Source organism: Tursiops truncatus, chromosome 1, assembly GCF_011762595.2.
Source record: "Tursiops truncatus isolate mTurTru1 chromosome 1, mTurTru1.mat.Y, whole genome shotgun sequence".
Lineage (NCBI taxonomy): Eukaryota > Metazoa > Chordata > Mammalia > Artiodactyla > Delphinidae > Tursiops > Tursiops truncatus.
Window position 1 is genome coordinate 179615084 of NC_047034.1, and position 21263 is coordinate 179636346.

Sequence of the window (21263 nt, forward strand, 5' to 3'; positions counted from 1 at the left end):
TAATAAGCCGGCTTCCTCTGCAGGCGAGCAGGGCTGGGTCCCTGGGTGAGGGGCCCCTCGAAGACTCCCCTTGTTGGGGCTCCTGCCTTGGCCACCTGGCTTCCCAGCGACCCCGACCGCTCGCTCCTCTTTGCCATCCTGCCCCCCCATCTCAGGAAAAATCAGCCCTCTTTAATAGCCATCACTAATTACAGAGCCTACAGGGCCCCCCGCTGTGCTGGGGCCTGCCTTTTGCAAATCTATTCCTGTGGACGGGGGTCTGGGGAATTCACGGGAATGAACCGCGTAACATGGAAAAATGGAAAGAGACATTAACCTCATTAAGTCCACGGGAATCGCGACCTTGCTGAAGAGCCTTCCACCTGGAATGCCTGAACTGAGGTCTGTTTACTGAAAGCCACCAAAGCACGAGACATGGGATCCGGAAGGAATCCGGAAAGTCTCTTTGAAACGGCGACACGTGTCTCGACACCGGAGAAACCGGCCTAAGTTCCTAAAGCGGGAGCATGGAGGGCAGCGGCTCGAAATCATCCCAGAGCGCAGCTGGAAAAGGCACAGCATCGCGTCAGGGCAAAAACAAAATTATTTTTGCTCGCGAAGCATCAGCAAACCAAGGCCCAAAGAAGCAGCCCCCGGCTCTCTCAGGCCTGTGTTTCGAAACAGACCTTTCAGACAGCACCCAGCCTCCTGCTGCCTGCAGGAGGGGGGAAACTTGAAAATGCTGGATCTTAGCGGGGAACCCGACAGGGTACCAGCTGCAGCCCAGGTCTCCCTGGGCGGGAGAGCAGCGGGACTGGGAAGCGAGCAGGTTCAAGCAGCAGAACGCCCACCCTCCTCCCTCCCGTGGTTACCTAGGGCTGTGGCTTTTTTTTTTTTTTTGAGGTTTTCCGCTTTGAAAACACATAGAGGGTCTAATTTCTGATCAGCCAAACGCATCCCCGAAAGCTGTCCCTGTCATTTCTGTTCCCGGGATGCTTGTTCCCCAGCAGCATCCCCCCCAAAGAAGGTAGCTGCCACTTGCCTCCTGGGGCTGAAGGGGTGAAGGGACCACTCACCTGCCTCGCTGGCGTCTGCTGGTTAAAAGGGACACAGTCTAGTTTATTAGGGTTCACAAGACGTTTAAGGAGCTGGTGCAGCAGCTCTTTCATTAGGGAGTGTCACTGCAGAACGTCAGAAGCAATTGGTGAATAAGTCCCACAAGGATCGGGTTTGGAGGCAGCGAGTCCATTAGTCCTATTAGGGCGTCTGCATCTCAGTGAAAGAGGCTGAATTATTCACGAGCGCGCCTCTTCCCCTAAAAGCCTGGGAAGTGCGGTTCCGCGGTGCAGCCGGGCAAGGCAGCCTCCTGCGTGCTGGCTGGGAGGGGGCGCCGGCTGGGGTCCTGCCATCCCCTCGGGCGCACACCCCCCGCCTCGAGACCTGACCCTGGGAACCGCAGGTGGAGAGACGCAGCCTGTGCTTTCCGGTATTTGAGGACGCGGGAGCCAGGCTTGCGGCTGCCGTCCCACCTTGTTCTTAGCTGTCTGCAAGCAGGGGAGCCCGGGGCCCCACGGCACGTGACCACCGCCCACAGTGAAGGGGTTGAGGTCTGGCAAGACGCACCCTCAGCACACGCAGACGGACGCCCCACCTCCCTTCCACCGGGACGTGCCCCAGATTGTACGTCCTACACTGCCAGGACCTATAAATGGCTGGAAGGTTCCTGCGGTTTGCTATTTGGACAGCACACTGCTTCCCTCTCCAGGCGGGGGCGTGGAGACCCTCCCTCCCAGACCTGACCTGAGGTTTGGAAAACGCTTTGAGGCTGAGCCCTGGGGTGATGTTATGCTGAGCCCCCGTTCCGGGTTCATGACCGCAGGGGCCCTTCATGTTATACTAGGATCCCCCCAAAGTCTCAGCGTGACACTATCCTCTAGCTGAGAAACCGTGCCGGTGCCTGTGGGATTCTGAGCTGATTACCCCATGACAAACCTGCTAACGGGGATGGCTACAAGGGGTGGGGGGATCACTTCACCAGATCCGGAGTAGAAAGAAATGGGAGGCCAGGGGAGGGCATGGAACCGGAGGTGACTGGCGGTGGGTGATGATCTGGAAAGGCCTTCGTGATGGACTTGGGATGGTTTTTCTTTTCTTTGTAAAAAAAATTATTTATTTTGGCTGCACCACACACCTTGCAGGGTCTTAGTTCCCCGACCAGGGATCGAACCTATGCCTCCTGAAGTGGAAGCACAGAGTCCTACCCACGGGGCCACCAGGGAATTCCCTGGGATGGTTTTTCTTAAAGCCCGAAGCCCACTGTCAGGTTCCATGTCACGTGTCACCCACTGGCTGGAAGTGGCCGTAGTGGGCCTCATTGCTGGGTGGCGGTCATCAGCCTGACGTGCTTGGAAGGAGGCTCATCTCCTTCCCCCGGGGCACCGTTCTCCTCTCATCACGTTGTCCCTCTCAGCGCCTGCACCTCAGACACCAAGCCCCGTGGACGTGGCTCCTGGGACCCTTCACTCTCTTCCTGTGGCTCCTGTGGTTCAGCCCTTCTCCATCTCTCCTGCCTCCTCGTCCAGCCTCTCCATCCCCCGTCTCACTTCCTGCTACCCGGCTTCCTTCCTGCAGCAGAGCCCCGCCCCCTGCCCTGCTCTAACACCTTCGATGGCTCCCCAGTGCCCACTGAATGCAGTCCAGGCTCCTCTGCTTGGCATTCCTGGCCCTCTCTCCTCAGACTCCCAGCTGCCTCTACAGTCTGGCCTCTGTTTACTCTCCATCCTGTCCTGTCCCTGATGGCCCAGATGGTGTGACCGCTACTTCCTGTCCTCAGGGCGCCTCTCTGAGCTGTGCTCAGGCTGTCGCATCTACTGGAATGTTCTTCCTGGTTCTGTTGAATTCTGTCCAGTCTTCAAGGTCCAGCCCAAAGGCTCTATGAAGCCTTCCCTGACTCTCAGCTGGCTGTGACCCCTCCCTCCTCGGAACGCCACCAACTCTCTGGACTCTCCCATGACCCACTATTTTTTTTTTTAATTTATTTTATTTTTGGCTGTATTGGGTCTCCGTTGTTGCGAGCAGGCTTTCTCTAGTTTTGGAGAGCGGGGGCTACTCTTCGTTGCGGTGTGCGGGCTTCTCATTGTCGTGGCTTCTCTTGTCACACAGCATGGGCTCTAGGCGTGCGGGCCTCAGTAGTTGTGGCACGTGGGCTCAGTAGTTGTGGCTCGTGGGCTCTAGAGCACAGGTTCAGTAGTTGTGGCGCACAGGCTTCATCGCTCCGCGGCATGTGGGATCTTCCTGGACCAGGGCTTGAACCCATGTCCCCTGCATTGGCAGGCGGATTTTTAACCACTGTGCCACCAGGGAAGCCCCCCATGACCCACTTTGCCTCCTAGATACTGTTAGAATGATTTGGGTTCGGAGTAGATGGCACTACCGTGGCCGGTCCTTTCCCCCCCTCTCTGCATCACGTGACCATGAATCCTCCCATGGGTCGGGGGGGAGTATATTTTCCCCTTGACATTGGGCTTGGTCATGAGAATGCTTTGGCCAAAAGAATGAGCAGAAGTGACTGTACCAATTCTAACCGTCGGCCTTCAGAGACAGTTGTGTTTCTCTGTTTTCTCTGGCACTTGTGCCGTGAGAAGAGGCCTGGGATGGCCCCTGGTTAGGAAGGACGGAGAGATGGTGAACACCAGTGTCCAGCCTGCAGCTCAGACACCAACTCAGCTAAGCCCAGCCTAGACGAACTGACTCCAGTCAACCCACAGACATATGAGCAAGGAATCAATGCTTATTGTTGCTGCCCCTGAGACTTGGGGTAGTTTGTTATGCGGCCCACTGTGTAAAAGCTGACAGGTACAGGGTCTTCCCTCCCTTACCCGTCTGTGAGCTGCTCGAGGGCGGGGCCCTGGACACCTTTGCCCTGTTGGAGGAGGGGGTGCCACCCTGCTGGCTGACTTAAATAACCATCCAAGAGCCGTGCCAGTACCTGGGTGACGAGGACCCCCCATTGGGAGTGGCACCCAGTTTGCTGAACACAGACCCCACCCCCTTAGAGGTCATCACCAGAGGCCCCACAAAAGATGCCGAGTGTCTGTGGGAAGTAACCATGCTGCAGCCCCAAAAGGCAGGACAGCCAGAGCCTGTGGCATTGAACGTGGAGCTGAGAGCCTGGGGGTGGGTGGTCTTCAGACCTGGAGATTCAGTTCTCCAGCAGGGCCTGTCCACGGGGCAAGAAGACCTCATGGGGACCGGACGCTCAGCCAGAGGGGTCGCAGAGCGTAGACCACAGGGTGGATCCAGGGGGTCCAGGGGGCCAGCAAGGGGCGTGGAGCACACGTTCACTTCGACGCGACTTACTTGGCACCTCTTACAGGACCAGCGCTTTCAGCCGGCTGGCCTGTTCCGGGGATTCTTCTGCCTGCATGTCTCAGCTCACTCCTTTCCTTCCAGGAGTGAGGCAGGCCCAGGACCTCTGAGGATGCGGCTCAAGTGCACGTTTGGGTTCAAGGATTCAGTTTGAATCCTTGTGGACGGATGGCACGCATTCATTCCGGCATATTATGTCATACACACACACACATACACACACATACACACACATACACACATACATATGTATATGATGATAAACACTTCATTCAGTAAGCATTTCAAGCTCAGACCTAACTATTTCAAGCAAGACCTTATCTAGCAAAAATTCCAGTAGAATCAAAGATTCGCTCGCCCCTTTAGAGATCTTGGTAAGGGGTGAGACCTCATGGGAGGCACTGAAGCAGTAGCAAAATTAGCCTGAGGACCCAGGCCCACGGTCATGCTCGGAGGTGCCAAGGCTGTGGGAAGGAAAAAGCCACATGGAAATCCAGCGCCGACCCCAGCACCCACCGCCCGAGCGAGGTCCCTGGTGCATCGGCGATAACGGCCCCAGAGCTCTGTCACCGCTGTGGGTGCACATGCCGGGGACCCAGTTCTGGACGGAGAGACCTCCCAGGCCTGGAGGCCAAGACGCACAACAGACACCAGGGCCCTGCCCCCATGAGCCATTCCGAGTGTCCAGCCCCAAGGCTGGCCGAGCTGCCCTGAGGGTTCCGTAAGCCTGGCGTGTTCTCGATGGAGGAAAATGTCAACGTAAATTCCCAGAGTTAGAGATTTTCAAGAGCATGCGTGTCTGTGGTGCACGCCCTACCCCTACAGGTTAGGAAGAGAGGGAGGAAGGGACCCGCCTGGGGAGCTTTTGCTGATGGACGTGCCTCGGGCTGGACCTCTGGGCGTCGTGTCCCTCTGGTGACAGACTCTCCCCCAGTGGACACACTGTGTTGATTTCCAACAGGAAGTGCATCAGAAAGACGCCAGTGCATCCGTCCCGACCCTGGCCTGGGTCCTATCGCAGCCGCACACCCCAGAGGGCTCCGTAGGCTACAGATCAGCTCAAGTTCAGGGAAAAGAGGAGAACACTGGGCCTGGAGCATCGTTTCTCACTCTGATCACCTAAGAAGCACAAAGTTGGGATGACAGGAAAGCACTCGACCTGCTGTCTGAGGGGTGAGCTTTGAAAGGCGATCTGGCAAGAGCTCAGCTCAAATCAAAGCAAATTCTAGACGACGAGCCCACACAACGAGCCTGACTTCACGTCTTTCACCACTATGCCGTGTCGTGGCACCGAGAAGAGGACCAGAGACTGGATCTTACGGGGGAGTTTTCATGCCTGAGAAATCACCAGCACACCCGGCCTGGACGGCACGGCTCTCCCACCCGCTGCCCTGCTTGCCGGTTGTAGGGAAAACGGAGGGCTCGTTACCTGTAAAACTGGAGCTGTCTTTTGGGGCTCCCATACCGAGTACTGCGGACAGCAATGGAGGAGAGAGAAGGAAACAGGGAGAGAAGAGAGAGAAGCCACAGTTGGCATCAACCACGCACAAGGAGGTGCCAGCCCGGGAAGCATCTCTGACGCCCGGCAGCCCCAGACCCACCCCGCCCTCGCGGGGCTGTCGGAGGATGTGCCTGGGTACCAAGTCTCGGTGACAGCGCCACCCAGTGGCACAGGGAGGTGGAGGCCCGTTTGTTTGGGTGCCGGGCTCCTCTGTGCCTGGCCTCGGTTTGGGTTTCTTTTTTTTCTGGCCACGTGGCACGCGCGCGCGCAGGCATGTGGCATCTTAGCTCCCCCGCCAGGGATTGAACCCGCACCCCCTACAGTGGAAGGGCAGAGTCTTAACCACTGGACCGCCAGGGAAGTCTCTCTGTTTGGGTTTTCATGAAACATGCTTTTTCAGACCAACGGTTGAAAACCTTCAAACCCAGGAATGCCCATCACCCAACACGCTGGGAAGTCTGCACGTGACCATGGGGTTCTTTGTAGGACCTGGATGCAGGAGGGACGCCCCCATTCCCTGTGGTTTCCATGGACGCGCGCTGCGGCTCAGGCCCTCACAGTTATCTGAAGGTCCAGTGGCTCAAGGACTGGCGGGCCCCAGGGTTCCACTTGCGCCCAGTCCTCCGTGACAGTGATGCCAGCGGCTCCCACCCCGCGCCTTCCCCATGCCCTCCCTGTGGTTCAACCTGGGCTATTTTCCAAACAGAAAGACCCAGGGCTGGATCTGGAAGCGGGCTCCACAAATAGGTCAAGGGGGCCTGGCGAGCACCCGGCTGCCCCCACCCTCCACGGGCTCCACTCAGGGCTGTAAGGCTTGGAGACTTGCTCAGGGTGTCAGGGGAGCTGGTGGGACCACAGAGGCCCCAGGACCTGCAGTGTGTGTGAGATGAGAGAGATGGAAACCGGGAAGGGCCTCTGTTACCTCCCACGGAATATTTCAGAAGAGTCAGGGACAAGGCAGGGGTCTAATCCTGGCTCCATCCCACCTGGAAAACCTTGGTCTTTTTCTTTCCCATTTTGGTCTTAAAAGCCTCCTATCCTTGGAGAAAATGCTGGCTGCGTGCACCTGACAGCCCTGTGGGCTCACTCGGCCCCTTCCTCGGGGCCGAGGGGAGGAGACTGGCCTGCGGACCTCCTCAGAGGCAGCACTGACCCTGGGAGGGCCTGGTGGGGTGGCACGGGGGCGTCACCTGTAGATCATGCCCGGGGAGCCGGTCTGTCGCAGGGAAAGCCGAGCTGGGGACCCCGTGGTCGATTCCGGATACATGGAGCTGGCCTCACTCGTCCCGACCCACTCCCTTCTTCAAGGAGGGAAGATCCTGGAGGGAGAGCAAAGAAGGAGGGGAGGCGGTTAAAAAAAGACCAGTCAGTGTGGCCAGGATGCTCTGTGATCCCGAAGGCCTGGTTCCTTGAGCATCTGCACGTCCCTCATCAGACAGACAGACAGACAGGCCCACGGGCGTTCGGGTGAGGCTGAGGGTCGAGTCCGTGACTGGGAAGGATTTCTACCCCTTCTTTCCAAGCCCCCACTCCGCCCCTCCCTGACTGCTTTTCTGAGGTTCTGGGAGCACTTTCTCGTTGCCCAAACTATGCAGAAATGGTGGTTGCAGAGGGAGTCTGTGGACCTGGGAATCTGGGCTGTCTTCCCCAGGCCAGGAAGTGGTACCATGGTCACCCAGGGTCATCCTGGATGCCTCACCTCCCTGATCCCTGACTCCTGCCCTGAAGCACCCCCTGGGCGAGTGAGGGACACGGACGGGAAACCAGGACCACAGAGGGGAGGGTGCGCGGAGTGCCAGGCCTTGTGCGCTAGGAGCAGAGCTGTCCCCAAGGCCAGTCCAGATGCTGGTCCAGAGGCCCTGGGGAAGGCAGGGTGCGTGATGTCCTCACACAGGCTAATGGGATGGGCAACAGGCAGCCAAGGGCAGGCCGGGATGCACGTGCCCTTTCCTGGGGGTGCGGCCCACCCCCACCCCTCGCCCTCGTCTCTGGCTTTCCCTGGGCGCAGCTGCTGTGCGGTGACACCTCAACCCCCAGCTCGGGCACTTAGGGATGCTTAATGTCCGGAATTCCGAATCGCAGACTTAATCTGCCTGAGTCCCCAGGTGACGCCCGTGTTGCTTGTCCAGGGAACACACTTTGAGGACCCTTGGCCTAAAGCCGAGCTCCGGGACTAGAAGTCTGCAAACTACTGCCAGCGGCCAAAATTTTCTGTAAATGAGGTTTTATTGGAGGTTTTACCTCCACGCCCATGTGTTTATGAATTGCCCACTTGTGCTACCATGATGGGGTGGGTCATTGCAATGGAGACTATCTGGCCTGCGAAGCCTAAAATATTTACTACCTGTCCCTTTAAAGGAAAAGTCGGCCAACCCCTGTTCTAGGCCATTCTCTCCCCCACTCTCCAGGATGACACGACCCAGCACCTCTCTCCTGAAATCACGAACACTTCCTTTCCCGTGTTACCCATAGCTCTCGACCTGATGCTTCCTATTTCACTAGCATCAGACCCATCCCCCAGCATCAGCACAAGGAACATTCTGCTTCCCTCCTGGCCACGCCCACGGCACCCACACCCTCTGCCTCGCCCCCATTCAAGGGCATCCTGCGACAGCACTCTCGCCCACCAGTCCTTCCTTCTTTATGCGGCAGAACCATCTGCACACAATCAATTACTACTTCCTCTATCTTGGGACTTCCCTGGCGGTCCAGTGGTTAAGACTCCGCACTTCCACTGCAGGGGCACAGGTTCGATCCCTGGTCGGGGAACTAAGATCCTGCATGCCACGTGGTGTGGCCAAACCCCCCCCGCAAAACGACTTCTCCAGATGGAAGGAAAGATGGTGGAGGAGAAGGACATGTGCTCACTCCCTCTTGCAAGAGCACCGGAATCACAAGTAACTGCTGAACAATCATCAACAGGAAGACACTGGAACTCACCAAAAGATGCCCCACATCCAAAGACAAAGGAGAAACCACAATGAGACGGTAGCAGGGGTGCAATCACAATAAAGTCAAATCCCATAACCGCTGGGTGGGTGACTCACAAACTGGACAACACTTATACTACAGAAGTCCACCTACTGGAGTGAAGGTTCTGAGCCCCATGTCAGGCTTCCCGACCTGGGGGTCCGGCAACGGAGGAGGAATTCCTAGAGAATCAGACTTTGAAGGCTAACGAGATTTGACTGCAGGACTTTGACAGGACTGGGGGAAACAGAGACTCCACTCTTGGAGGACACACAGACAAAGTAGTGTGTGCATCGGGACCCAGGGAAAGGAGCAGTGACCCCATAGGAGGCTGAAGCAGACCTACCAGCTAGTGTTGGAGGGTCTCCTGCAGAGGTGGGGGTGGTGGTTGTGGCTCACCGCGGGTACAAGGACACTGGCAGCAGAAGTTCTGGGAAGTACTCCTTGGTGTGAGCCCTCCCAGAGTCTGCCATTAGCCCCAACAAAAAGACTGCAGACACCAGGGCTGGGTCGCCTCAGGCCAAATAACCAACAGGGAGGGAACTCAGCCCCACCCATTAGCACACAAGCAGATTAAAGTTTTACTGAGCTCTGCCCACCAGAGCAACAGCCAGCTCTAGCCACCACCAGTCCCTCCCATCAGGAAACTTGCACAAGCCTCTTAGGTAGCCTCATCCACCAGAGGGCAGACAGCAGAAGCAAGAAGAACTACAACACTGCAGCCTGCGGAACGAAAACCCCAATCTGAGAAAGATAGACAAAATGAAAAGGCAGAGGACTATGTACCAGATGAAGGAACAAGATAAAGCCCCAGAAAAACAACTAAATGAAGTGGAGATAGGCAGCCTTCCAGAAAAGAATTCACAATAATGATAGTAAAGATGATCCAGGACCTTGGAAAAAGAATGGACGCAAAGATCTAGAAGATGCAAGAAATGTTTAACAAAGACCTAGAAGAATTAAAGAACAACAAACACCTAGAAAAATTAAAGAACAAACAAACAGGAATGAACAACACAGTAACGGAAATGAAAAATACACCAGAAGGAATCAATAGTAGAATAACTGAGGCAGAAGAACGGATAAGTGACCTGGAAGACAGAATGGTGGAAATCACTGCCACAGAAAAGGATAAAGAAAACAGAATGAAAATAAATGAAGACAGCCTAAGAGACCTCTGGGACAACATTAAATGCATGAACATTCACATTATAGGGGTCCCAGAAGGAGAAGAGAGAGAGAAAAGAACTGAGAAAATATGTGAAGAGATTATAGTCGAAAACTTCTCTAACATGGGAAAGGAAATAGCCGCCCAAGTCCAGGAAGCACAGAGAGTCCCAGGCAGGATAAAGCCAAGGAGAAACACGCCGAGACACATAGTAACCAAACTGACGAAAATTAAAGACAAAGGAAAATTATTGAAAGCAACAAGGGAAAAACGACAAATAACATACAAGGGAACTCCCATAAGGTTAACAGCTGATTTCTCAGCAGAAACTCTACAAGCCAGAAGGGAGTGGCACGATATATGTAAAGTGATGAAAGGGAAGAACCTACAACCAAGAATACTCTACCCAGCAAGGATCTCATTCATATTCGACAGAGAAATCAAAAGTTTTACAGACAAGCAAAAGTTAAGAGAATTCAGCACCACCAAACCAGCTTTACAACAAATGCTTAAGGAACTTCTCTAAGTGGGAAACACAAGAGAACAAAAGGACCTACAAAACCAAACCCAAAATAATTAAGATAATGGTAATAGGAACATACATATTGATAATTACCTTAAATGTAAATGGATTAAATGCTCCAAGCAAAAGACACAGACTGGCTGAATGGATACAAAAACAAGACCCATACATATGCTGTCTACCAGAGACCCACTTCAGACCTAGGGACACATACAGACTGAAAGTGAGGGGATGGAAAAAGATATTTCATGCAAATGGAAATCAAAAGAAAGCTGGAAGGGCTTCCCTGGTGGTGTAATGGTTAAGAATTCACCTGCCAATGCAGGGGACAGGGGTTCAAGCCCTGGTCTGGGAAGATCCCACATGCCGTGGAGCAGCTAAGCCTGTGTGCCACAACTACTGAGCCCACGAGCCACAACTACTGAGCCTGCAAACCACAACTACTGAGCCCACATGCCACAACTACTGAAGCCCGCACACATGAGCCTGCGCTGCACAAGAGAAGCCACTGCAACGAGAAGCCCACGCACCGCAATGAAGAGTAGCCCCTACTCGCCGCAACTAGAGAAAGTCCGCATGCAGCAACAAAGACCCAATGCAGCCAAAAATAAATAAATAAATAAATAACTTTATTAAAAAAAAAAGAAAGCTGGAGTAGCAATTCTCATATCAGACAAAATAGACTTTAAAATAAAGACTATTACAAAAAACCAAGAAGGACACTACATAATGATCAAGGGATCAATCCAAGAAGAAGATATAACAATTGTAAATATTTATGCACCCAATATAGGAGCACCTCAATACTTAAGGCAAATGCTAACAGCCATAAAAGGGGAAATCGACAGTAACACAATCATAGTAGGGGACTTTAACACCTCACTTTCACCAATGGACAGATTGTCCAAAATGAAAACAAATAAGGAAACACAAGCTTTAAATGACACATTAAACAAGATGGACTTAATTGATATTTATAGGACATTCCATCTAAAAACAACAGAATACACTTTCTTCTCAAGTATTCATGGAACATTCTCCAGGATAGACCATATCTTGGGTCACAAATCAAGCCTTGGTAAATTTAAGAAAATTGAAATTGTATCCAGTATCTTTTCTGACCACAATGCTATGAGACTAGATATCAATTACAGGAAAAAAACTGTAAACAATACAAACAGATGGAGGCTAAACAATAAGCTACTAAATAACCAAGAGATCACTGAAGAAATCAAAGAGAAAATCAAAAAATACCTAGAAACAAATGAAAATGAAAACACGAAGACCCAAAACCTGTGGGATGCAGCATAAGCAGTTCAAGAGGGAAGTTTATAGCAATACAATCCTACCTCAGGAAACAAGAAAAATCTCAAATAAACAACCTAACCTTACACCTAAAGCAATTAGGGAAAGAAGAACAAAAAAACCCCAAAGTTAGCAGAAGGAAAGAAATCATAAAGATCAGATCAGAAATAAATGAAAAAGAAATGAAGGAAACAATAGCAAAGATCAATAAAAGTAAAAGCTGGTTCTTTGAGAAGAAAAACAAAATTGATAAACCATTAGCCAGACTCATCAAGAAAAAACGTGAGAAGACTCAAATCAACAGAATTAGAAATGAAAAAGGAGAAGTAACAACTGACACTGCAGAAATAGAAAGGATCATGAGAGATTACTACAAGCAACTATATGCCAATAAAATGGACAACCTGGAAGAAATGGACAAATACTTAGAAAAACACAACCTTCCAAGACTGAACCTGGAAAAAATAGAAAATATAAACAGACCAATCACTAGTAATGAAATTGAAACTGTGATTAAGAATCTTCCAACAAACAAAAGCCCAGGACCAGATGGCTTCACAGGCAAATTCTATCAAACATTTAGAGAAGAGCTAACACCCAACCTTCTCAAACTCTTCCAAAATATAGCAGAGGTAGGAACACTCCTAAACTCATTCTATGAGGCCACCATCACCCTGATACAAAACCCAGACAAAGATGTCACAAAAAAAGAAAACTACAGGCCAGTATCTCTGATGAACAGAGATGCAAAAATCCTCAACAAAATACTAGGAAACAGAATCCAACAGCACATTAAAAGGATCATACACCATGGTCAAGTGGGGTTTACCCCAGGGATGCAAGGATTGTTCAATATATGCAAATCAATGAATGTGATACACCATATTAACAAATTGAAGGATTAAAAACCATATGATAATCTCAATAGATGCAGAAAAAGCTTTTCACAAACTTCAACACCCATTTATGATTAAAAACTTTCCAGAAAGTAGGCATAGAGGGAACCTACCTCAACATAATAAAGCCCATATATGACAAACCCACAGCCAACGTCATTCTCAATGGTGAAAAACTGAAACCATTTCTTCTAAGATCAGGAACAAGACAAGGTTGCCCACCCTCACCACTATTATTCAACATAGTTTTGGAAGTTTTAGCCATAGCAGTCAGAGAAGAAAAAGAAATAAAAGGAATCCAAATTGGAAAAGAGGAAGTAAAACTGTCACTGTTTGCAGATGACATGATACTATACATAGTAAATCCTAAAGATGCCACCAGAAAACTACTAGAGCTAATCAATGAATTTGGTAGAGTAGCAGGATACAAAATTAATGCACAGAAATCTCTTGCATTCCTATACACTAACAATGAAAGATCAGAAGGTAAATTAAGGAAACAATCCTATTCACCATTGCAACAAAAAGAATAAAATACCTAGGAATAACCCTACCTAAGGAGGTAAAAGACCTGTACTCAGAAAACTATAAGACACTGATGAAAGAAATCAAAGGTGACACAAACAGATGGAGAGAGATACCATGTTCTTGGATTGGAAGAATCAATATTGTGAAAATGACTATACTACCCAAAGCAGTCTACAGGTTCAATGCAATCCCTATCAAATTATCAATGGCATTTTTTACAGAACTAGGACAAAAAAATCTTATAATTTGTATGGAGACACAAAAGGCACCAATTAGCCAAAGCAATCTTGAAGAAAAAAAAATGGAGCTGGAGGAATCAGACTCCCTGACTTCAGACTATAATACAAAGCTACAGTAATCAAGACAGTATGGTACTGGCACAAAAACAGAAATATAGATCAATGGAACAGAATAGAAAACCCAGAGATAAACACATGCACCCATGGTCAACTCATCTATGACAATGGAGGAAAGGATATACAATGGAGAAAAGACAGTCTCTTCAATGAGTGATGCTGGGAAAAAGGGACAGTTGCATGTAAAAGAATGAAATTAGAACACTCTGTAACACCATACACAAAGATAAACCCAAAATGGATTACAGACCTAAATGTAAGACCAGGCACTATAAAACTCTTAGAGGAAAATATAGGAAGAACACTCTTTGACACAAATTGCAGCAAGATCTTTTTTGACCCACCTCCTAGAGTAACAGAAATAAAAACAAAAATAAACAAATGGGACCTAATGAAACTTAAAAGCTTTTGAACAGCCAAGGAAACTATAAACAAGACAAAAAGACAACCCTCAGAATGGGAGAAAATATTTGTAAGCGAATCAACAGACAAATGATTTATCTCCAAAATATATGGATAGCTCATGCAGCTCAATATCAAAAAAACAAACAACCCAATCAGAAAATGGGCAGAAGACCTAAATAGACAGATGGCCAAGAGGCACATGAAAAGCTGCTCAACATCACTAATTACTAGAGAAATGCAAATCAAAATTACAATGAGGTATCATCACCTCACACTGGTTAGCTGGGCATCATCATAAAATTACAAACAATAAATGCTGGAGAGGGTGTGGAGAAAAGAGAACCCTCTTGCACCATTGGTGGGAATGTAAATTGATAGAGCCATTAACGAGAACAGTATGGAAGTTCCTTAAAAAAATAAAAATAGAATTACCATATGACCCAGCAATCCCACTACTGGACATATACCCAGCGAAAACCATAATTCAAAAAGACACATGCACCCTAATGTTCATTGTAGCACTATTTACAGTAGCCAGGTCACGGAAGAAACCTAAATGCCCATCGACAGATGAATGGATAAAGAAAATGTGGTACATATATACAACGGAATATTACTCAGCCATAAAAAGGAACGAAATTGGGTCACTTGTAGAGATGTGGATGGACCTAGAGACTGTCATACAGAGTGAAGTAAGTCAGAAAGAGAAAAACAAATATCGTATATTAATGCATATGTGTGGAATCTAGAAAAATGGTACAGATGAACTGGTTTGCAGGGCAGAAATAGAGACACAGATGTAGAGGACAAATGTATGGACACCAAGGGGGAAGTGGGGGGGGGATGAATTGGGAGATTGGGATTGACATATGTACACTAATATGCATAAAATAGATAACTAGAGGGCTTCCCTGGTGGCGCAGTGGTTGAGAGTCCGCCTGCCGAGGCAGGGGACGCGGGTTCCTGCCCCAGTCCGGGAAGATTCCACATGCCGCGGAGCGGCTGGGCCCGTGAGCCATGGCCGCTGAGCCTGCGCGTCCGGAGCCTGTGCTCCACGACGGGAGAGGCCACAGGTACCAAAAAAAAAAAAAAAAAAAACCACGATAACCAAAAAAAAAAAACCCAAACTACTTCTGCAGTTTTCAAAAACAAGCATAATTTGTTGGACCCACTTCCTTCCCCACTCTTGTCCTATTTCTCTCCTTCCATCACAGGAAATGTCCTCTTGTCTGTAATTCCCCTCCCTTCTGCCCTCATGCCTCTGAGGAAGCTACCATTGCCAAGGTCGCCGTGACCTCCCTGCTGCTACGCGAGGTTCCTCAGGTTTCCACCAGTCTTCTGGCTCTGACCTCCATTGCTACGCTGCAGACCCCACGATTGTATCTCCAGCCCCCATCTCTCCCCTGGACCGCAGATGCGTGTATCCAACTGTCCACTAGGCATCTCTACAAGGATGTGAAACAAGCGCCTTGGGGCCATACGTGTAACACGAAGCTCCTGACCACCCTGTCAACTACAAATTGGTACTTGCCACGGGCACTTGCCATCTCCCTCTACAAGGATTAGATCATGTGCTGCTGCAGCTGCTGACTTTCAACATCCCCTGAAAGGAGTTCAGGGTGGAGAGCAGAAATGAGGCGCTTGGTGCTCTGAGAAAAACTGGCAGAACAGGGCTTCAGATAGTTAAATATTTTCAGGAGAAGATTTAGTGAGCCTAATTTTTGTATTTCCTCATATCTAGAAAAACATTAAAATCCTTCATGGTGATGATTGTTCCTCGTGACTAACAGAAACCTTCTGGAAAAAAATATGTGCTTGATTGCATGGACTCCCCCTTTGCCAAAATCACGTACATACTGACCTTCCCCTGACCTCTTCGGTGCAGTTTCTCAGAGCTATCTGAAACGCCGTCCCCCCGGGCCACAGTCCTCCTGTTGCCCCAAATAAAACTTAACTCTCACTCTCACGTTGTGCATTTTTTTAAGTCGACAACTCCCACTGCAGCCCTGTTCTTCCACGGCCACCCCGTCATGAGGCCATCTTCAGAAGCCACCAGAGTCCCACGCTTCTTTTTTTTTTTTTATTTTTGCGGTACGCGGGCCTCTCACTGTTGTGGCCTCTCCCATTGCGGAGCACAGGCTCTGGACGCGCAGGCTCAGCGGCCATGGCTCACAGGCCCAGCTGCTCCGCGGCACGTGGGATCTTCCCGGACCGGGGCACGAACCCGTGTCCCCTGCATCGGCAGGCGGATTCCCAACCACTGCGCCACCGGGGAAGCCCAAGTCCCACGCTTCTTGCGGTGACCTCTGCCTCCTCCTCCCTGGCCTGGCTGCCACCTTCCCTCTCTTAGTCCCCACGACAGCTTTCTGACAGGTCTCCTGGCTTCCACCTTGACCAGGAGCCAGAGCGAAACTTCCGGAACATAAATCAGATCATGTTGTTACTTTGCTCAAACCTTCCAATGGTTTCCCATTCTACCCAGAGTGAAAGCACAAGTCTCAACAGCGGCCTCAGCCCGGCCCCGCCTGAGCCACGACCTCTCTGACCTCATCCCCCCCCCCACTCACTCCGCCCCAGACACGGGCTCTGTGGGGTCCCGTGAACCAAGCAGACACTCCAACCTCAGGGCTTTTGCACCTGCCCTTCCTTCTGCCTGAGCTCTCTGACCCCTGACCTGCCGGAGGGACCCCTGACCTTCACCTCTTAATACAAAGGTCACATTCTCAGGGAGTCTTCTCTGGACACTTTATCTTAAACTGCAGACCTGTCTTCCCTACACTCCCCTGGTCCCTCCCCTGGCACGTGTCACCTTCTAACACACCTTATGTTTCACCTATTGTCTCATTTGTGACCCCAAGATGCCAGCTCCATGGATGCAGGGAGTTCTGTCGGCTGTGCTCACAGCTATGCCTTGGCACGCCTGTGGTAGGGGGAGGGCCTGGGGACTCGGCTTGCACGAGGTGGCAGGGGTGGGGACAGGGCAGCCTTCCTGAGGGTGCAATGCCCGCTCTGTCCAGCGGGGGTGTTCATGGCAGCTATAGGTGCCACTGGCCACACTGTGGGAGGCATCCCCAGGGAGGTCACCTGTCCCACTCCTCACCCTAGCCCGGACTCTGGAAGCTCAGGTCCTTCAGGGTCAGCAGGCAGCTCCTCCGCCCACAGCCGGGCACTGGCCACGCTCTGATGCCCACTTCACGTGGAAAAGAACTGCAGGCCACGAGCAGTGCTTCTGTCTCATTCCTCTTGGGGGGTTGGCACCTTTGCCACCTCACGGGGGTGGGGGGGAAGAGGATTGGTGAGGTTTCCCCAAGCCCCTGCTGAGCATTCAGGACACAGTCCAGGGCCACAGCCAATGTGCCCAGAGCCCACCTCCTTGCCCTGTAGCTGCCGCTGTCCAATCAGGAGCCACTGCATCTGCCTGGCAGCCAATCCCCAAGGAGCTGACGTCCCAGTGGGGATGCTGAGACTCCCAGGCTGCGCTGGGCTCCTGCACCCCTAGGGGAGGAAGGCTGGCACAGCTGCCCACCCCACCTCCACCCTGGACTGTTCAGAAACCATTTGGCAACGTGACAGGCTCGGAGGGACGAGGGACGGGAGGGGCGGCTGAGAGGGTGTGGCTCGGGGTCCAAGCTGGGAGTCCGAAGGCTGGGTCCCTCCCGTCTCCTGCACGCCCAGCTGGTCTGCGTGTGACCCGGAGCAAACCACCCGGTTTATACTTGGAGACATAAGCATGGAGTGCTCACAAAGGCCCGTTCATAGTTTCTCATGGGAGCAAAGAGAAGATACGCTCTGAGCCCAAGAGGAAAGATGTTGAGTCAATACCAGCTCTCACCCTTTGCAGGCTGAGCTGAGTGATGACAGGGGACCTAAAAGGCTCCATCTGTGGACACCGTCTTCTCTCCAACTTATTATTTTTAAAACTTTAAAACATCAGAAAAATTGTAAAACACCAGAATAGCAACAAGCCCCCATATACCCTTCATCCTACTCACTGATAATCTGCGTTTGCCTCATTTGCTTGCATGGCCTCTCCTCCCTCCCCCTCTCCCCTTCACCTCTTCCCCCTCCCTCTCGCACACACTTTTTTTTCTGAAACATTTGACAGTTGCGATCTCATGCACTTCACACCTCAACACTGCAGCGAGCATTTTCTGAGAGTAAGAACTCTACCTTACATAACTACAACACCGTGATCATATCTAAGGCAATTAATTCAATACCACCTGATATATAGCCTATATTAAAAATTTCCGCCTTCCTCCAAAAACAAGAAAAACCTCAAATAAACAATCCAGGCTACCACCTAAAAGAATTAGAAAAAGAACAGGGACTTCCCTGGAGGCGCTGTGGTTAAGACTCTGCACTCCCAATGCAGGGGGCCCGGATTCGATCCCTGATCAGGGAACTAGATCCCACATGCATGTCGCAACTAAGAGTTCACATGCCGCAAGTAAGGAGCCCATGAGCCGCAACGAAGGAGCCCGCCTGCCGCAAGTAAGACCCGACGCAACCAAATAAATAAATAAATAAATTTTAAAAAGAAAGAAAGGAAAAGAAGAACAAACAAAACCTAAAGTCAGCAGAAGGAAGGAAATAATAAAGATCAGAGAAGAAATAAAATAGAGATTAAAATTTTCCCATTGATTCCAAAAAGATAGTCTATAGTTTAAAAAAATCCAGAATCCATTCCAAAAATAGATGCTATAGCTTAAAAAAAACCCACCGGAATCCACTCAAGGTTCACCTAACCCAGCACCCCTCAACTAATCTCCTAATCCAGCACCCCACCCCCCTACCGTTTTTTCATTTTTGTTTTTCACGGCATTGGTGGTTTTTTTTTTGAAAAGCTCAGGCCATTAGTCCTGCTGACTGTCCCACATTTTGCATCTGTCTGACTGCAGCCTGATGGTTAGATCTGGCTAAACCTTTTTGGCTAGGTGTGTCCTTCTGGCGCATCAAACCAGGATGCACACGCGCGTTTGTCCATGACGGGCAAAGCCAGGGCCTGCCACTTGGTTAAGGCAGCTTCCGCCATGGCACAGAGTACTAATTCCTTCCTAATTAACCAGGAACCACAGGGAGGGCTCTTTGAGGCTGTGTGAGAATGCAGTTCCCCTGCAACCTCTCACTGTGTTTTCTCCACTTCAGTTTTCCCAGAAAGGTCACTATGCAGCCTGTTAGGGCTCCGAGGGCAGAGGACGCGAGAGGGCAGGAGGCCGAGTTTAAATGGGAAGAAAACACAGAAACGGATTCCTGGAGTCTTAGGCTGACATCAGAGCTGCAGCCCCGTCCAGGCCCTGATGCTCAGACTCTCAGGGACTGACCAAAGGCCCCACGGGGCCTCTATGTGACTCTGGGGCCTGGGATTGGCCCTGAGACTCGGGCTGGCGGTCTTCTGGAAACGTGGACCCATGACATGATTTATACACACAGAGGGAACGCCCCAGAATAAACCAGATGCACTGTGCGAAATGCCCAGGGCCACAGCAGACCACGGTGAGGCGCCCTTGACCAGGACACACGAGCTCGCTCTCTCTCTCTAAGCCTCAGTCTTCTCATCTGCAAAATGGGGGCCTGGCCTACATGAGCCTCAATTTCTCTGTTGGAGCTAAGAATAAATGATTATATTATTCTGGGAGCTAATGTGCCTGGGGGTGTCCAATTCGGATCTGCAAGTGGCGCTCTCTCTCTCTTCCTCTCCCTCTTTCTCCCTCTTTCTCTGATCCCTTCAGCCTCAGCATTAAAGATGGAATCTGTAGCCTCTCAGAGTTGATGAGAGCTACTGGCACGAGATGGGAAGGATTCAGTGCATCCAGGCGAGAGGAGAAAAGGAATTCACAGCTAAGCCAAGAAACCACAAAGAAAAGTCAGACCGAGCCCACGAGTCCAGGGACACACAGTGATAGGAGATGCTTTCTGAGCGAGCCTGCTTGGGGGACCACCTGTTCTGGTTCCTCAGACGTGCTGGTTGGTGAGCTGCCATCTGATTTGCATAGAAGGAGGGTATGAGGGTCTAGGAGATTGAATCATCGGTCCCCATTCCTGGCTCCTTCCGTATCCATGTCCTTTGCCGAGTGACTCTGCCACCTCCCCCCAACGTGCACGCATGCATACGACACCCACCCCGCCTCCACACACACACAAACACACCCTTGGGCCAATGTGGAGCGAGCAGAATGACGATATGCCAGCTCCAGCCACAGGAGACTTGCCCTGGAGCCCCTGCCATCATCACGGAAGAACCTGCTCCAGACACACCCCCCGCTGGTCTGAAGAGGCCGAGCTCACACGCTAGAGCCACCCGGCCCGGCCCAGGCATCACGCATCGACCTGCGACGTGGAGCCAGCAGACCCACGAATGCAGACAAACGAGCCTCTCTGTGGCCTGCCACCAGGACTGTTACGCAGAAGGCGAATGGAGTTTTAACTTTAGCACTGCTGGGAGCCGTTCTGCTGTGTTTTAGTATTCAGGGTCATTCTCGTTACATTAAATTATAACTCCAGCGGGAGGCCGGGAGCTACTTCCGGTTACTGGAAAAGGATGCCACAGCTGTCCCTTTACCGTAGGTTCTGGAGCACAAAACTTGGGTGATGGGAACCTTCATGTAGTGAGAGTTCACGTGAAGCTAGCCCTTTGAGCTCTGGAGAGGGTAACTGTTTCTAAATCGAAACCTTGCCGGGTCGACACCCGTTTCCATCTTCTTCTGGGGCTTGGTGGATGACACAATTCCCCCCTCTTTAGGTGACCCAGGAGACCACTCCAGGTGGTGGGGAGGGAGGTGAGGTCCAGTTGGGGTTCAGATCTAGCCCTTGGTTTGCATCGTAACTCTGCCATTTATTGGTGTCTGACCTTGGGCAAATCTCCCAACCTTCCGAAGTGTCAGTTTCTCCACCTGTGAAATGGGAGGGTAACAGGAGTCCCGGAGGAGCTGATGTGCTACCAGGTGGGGGTGTGCGGTGATGACCACGGAGGCTGGAATCCGCTCGTGCCCGGCGCTGGAGGAGCGAAGGTGCTGCCCGAGGCCTGGGAGTGCCTCTCGGAAAGTCCGCGATCACAACTCCTTCCTGAACGTTTGCACCGCGGGCCAAAGGCAGGTGAGGTCACTCTTGCACAGAGGCATCTGTCCCAGAGGCAGCCTGCTCCCAGGCAGTGGTCCTGCCTTCCAGAAAATCACTTTTCAGGGTCCTCAGACTCACTGCAACCTCTCCTTTTCCCATGCTGCCTCTCTCCCCTGCTCTCAGAAGTCTTCTCATCTTCTCCAGC

At 51.2% G+C, this 21263-nt stretch overlaps 1 protein-coding gene across 4 annotated transcripts in view; it reads right to left on the bottom strand.

Moving 5' to 3' along the window:
* The window catches only part of KCNAB2 (potassium voltage-gated channel subfamily A regulatory beta subunit 2), a 97174-nt gene that overhangs the window by 49068 nt on the left and 26843 nt on the right, over positions 1–21263 (bottom strand). For 3 of the 4 annotated variants that reach the window (XM_033844243.2, XM_033844234.2, XM_033844249.1), the window contains exons 2-3: positions 7039–7167; positions 5777–5818 (exon numbers count right to left, since the gene is read on the bottom strand). In XM_033844243.2, the coding sequence (XP_033700134.1) occupies positions 5777–5818; positions 7039–7115 (119 nt within the window). In that variant the 5' untranslated portion in view covers positions 7116–7167. The remainder of the gene's footprint in view (positions 1–5776; positions 5819–7038; positions 7168–21263) is intronic. The other variant, XM_073796921.1, reaches the window with a different exon arrangement.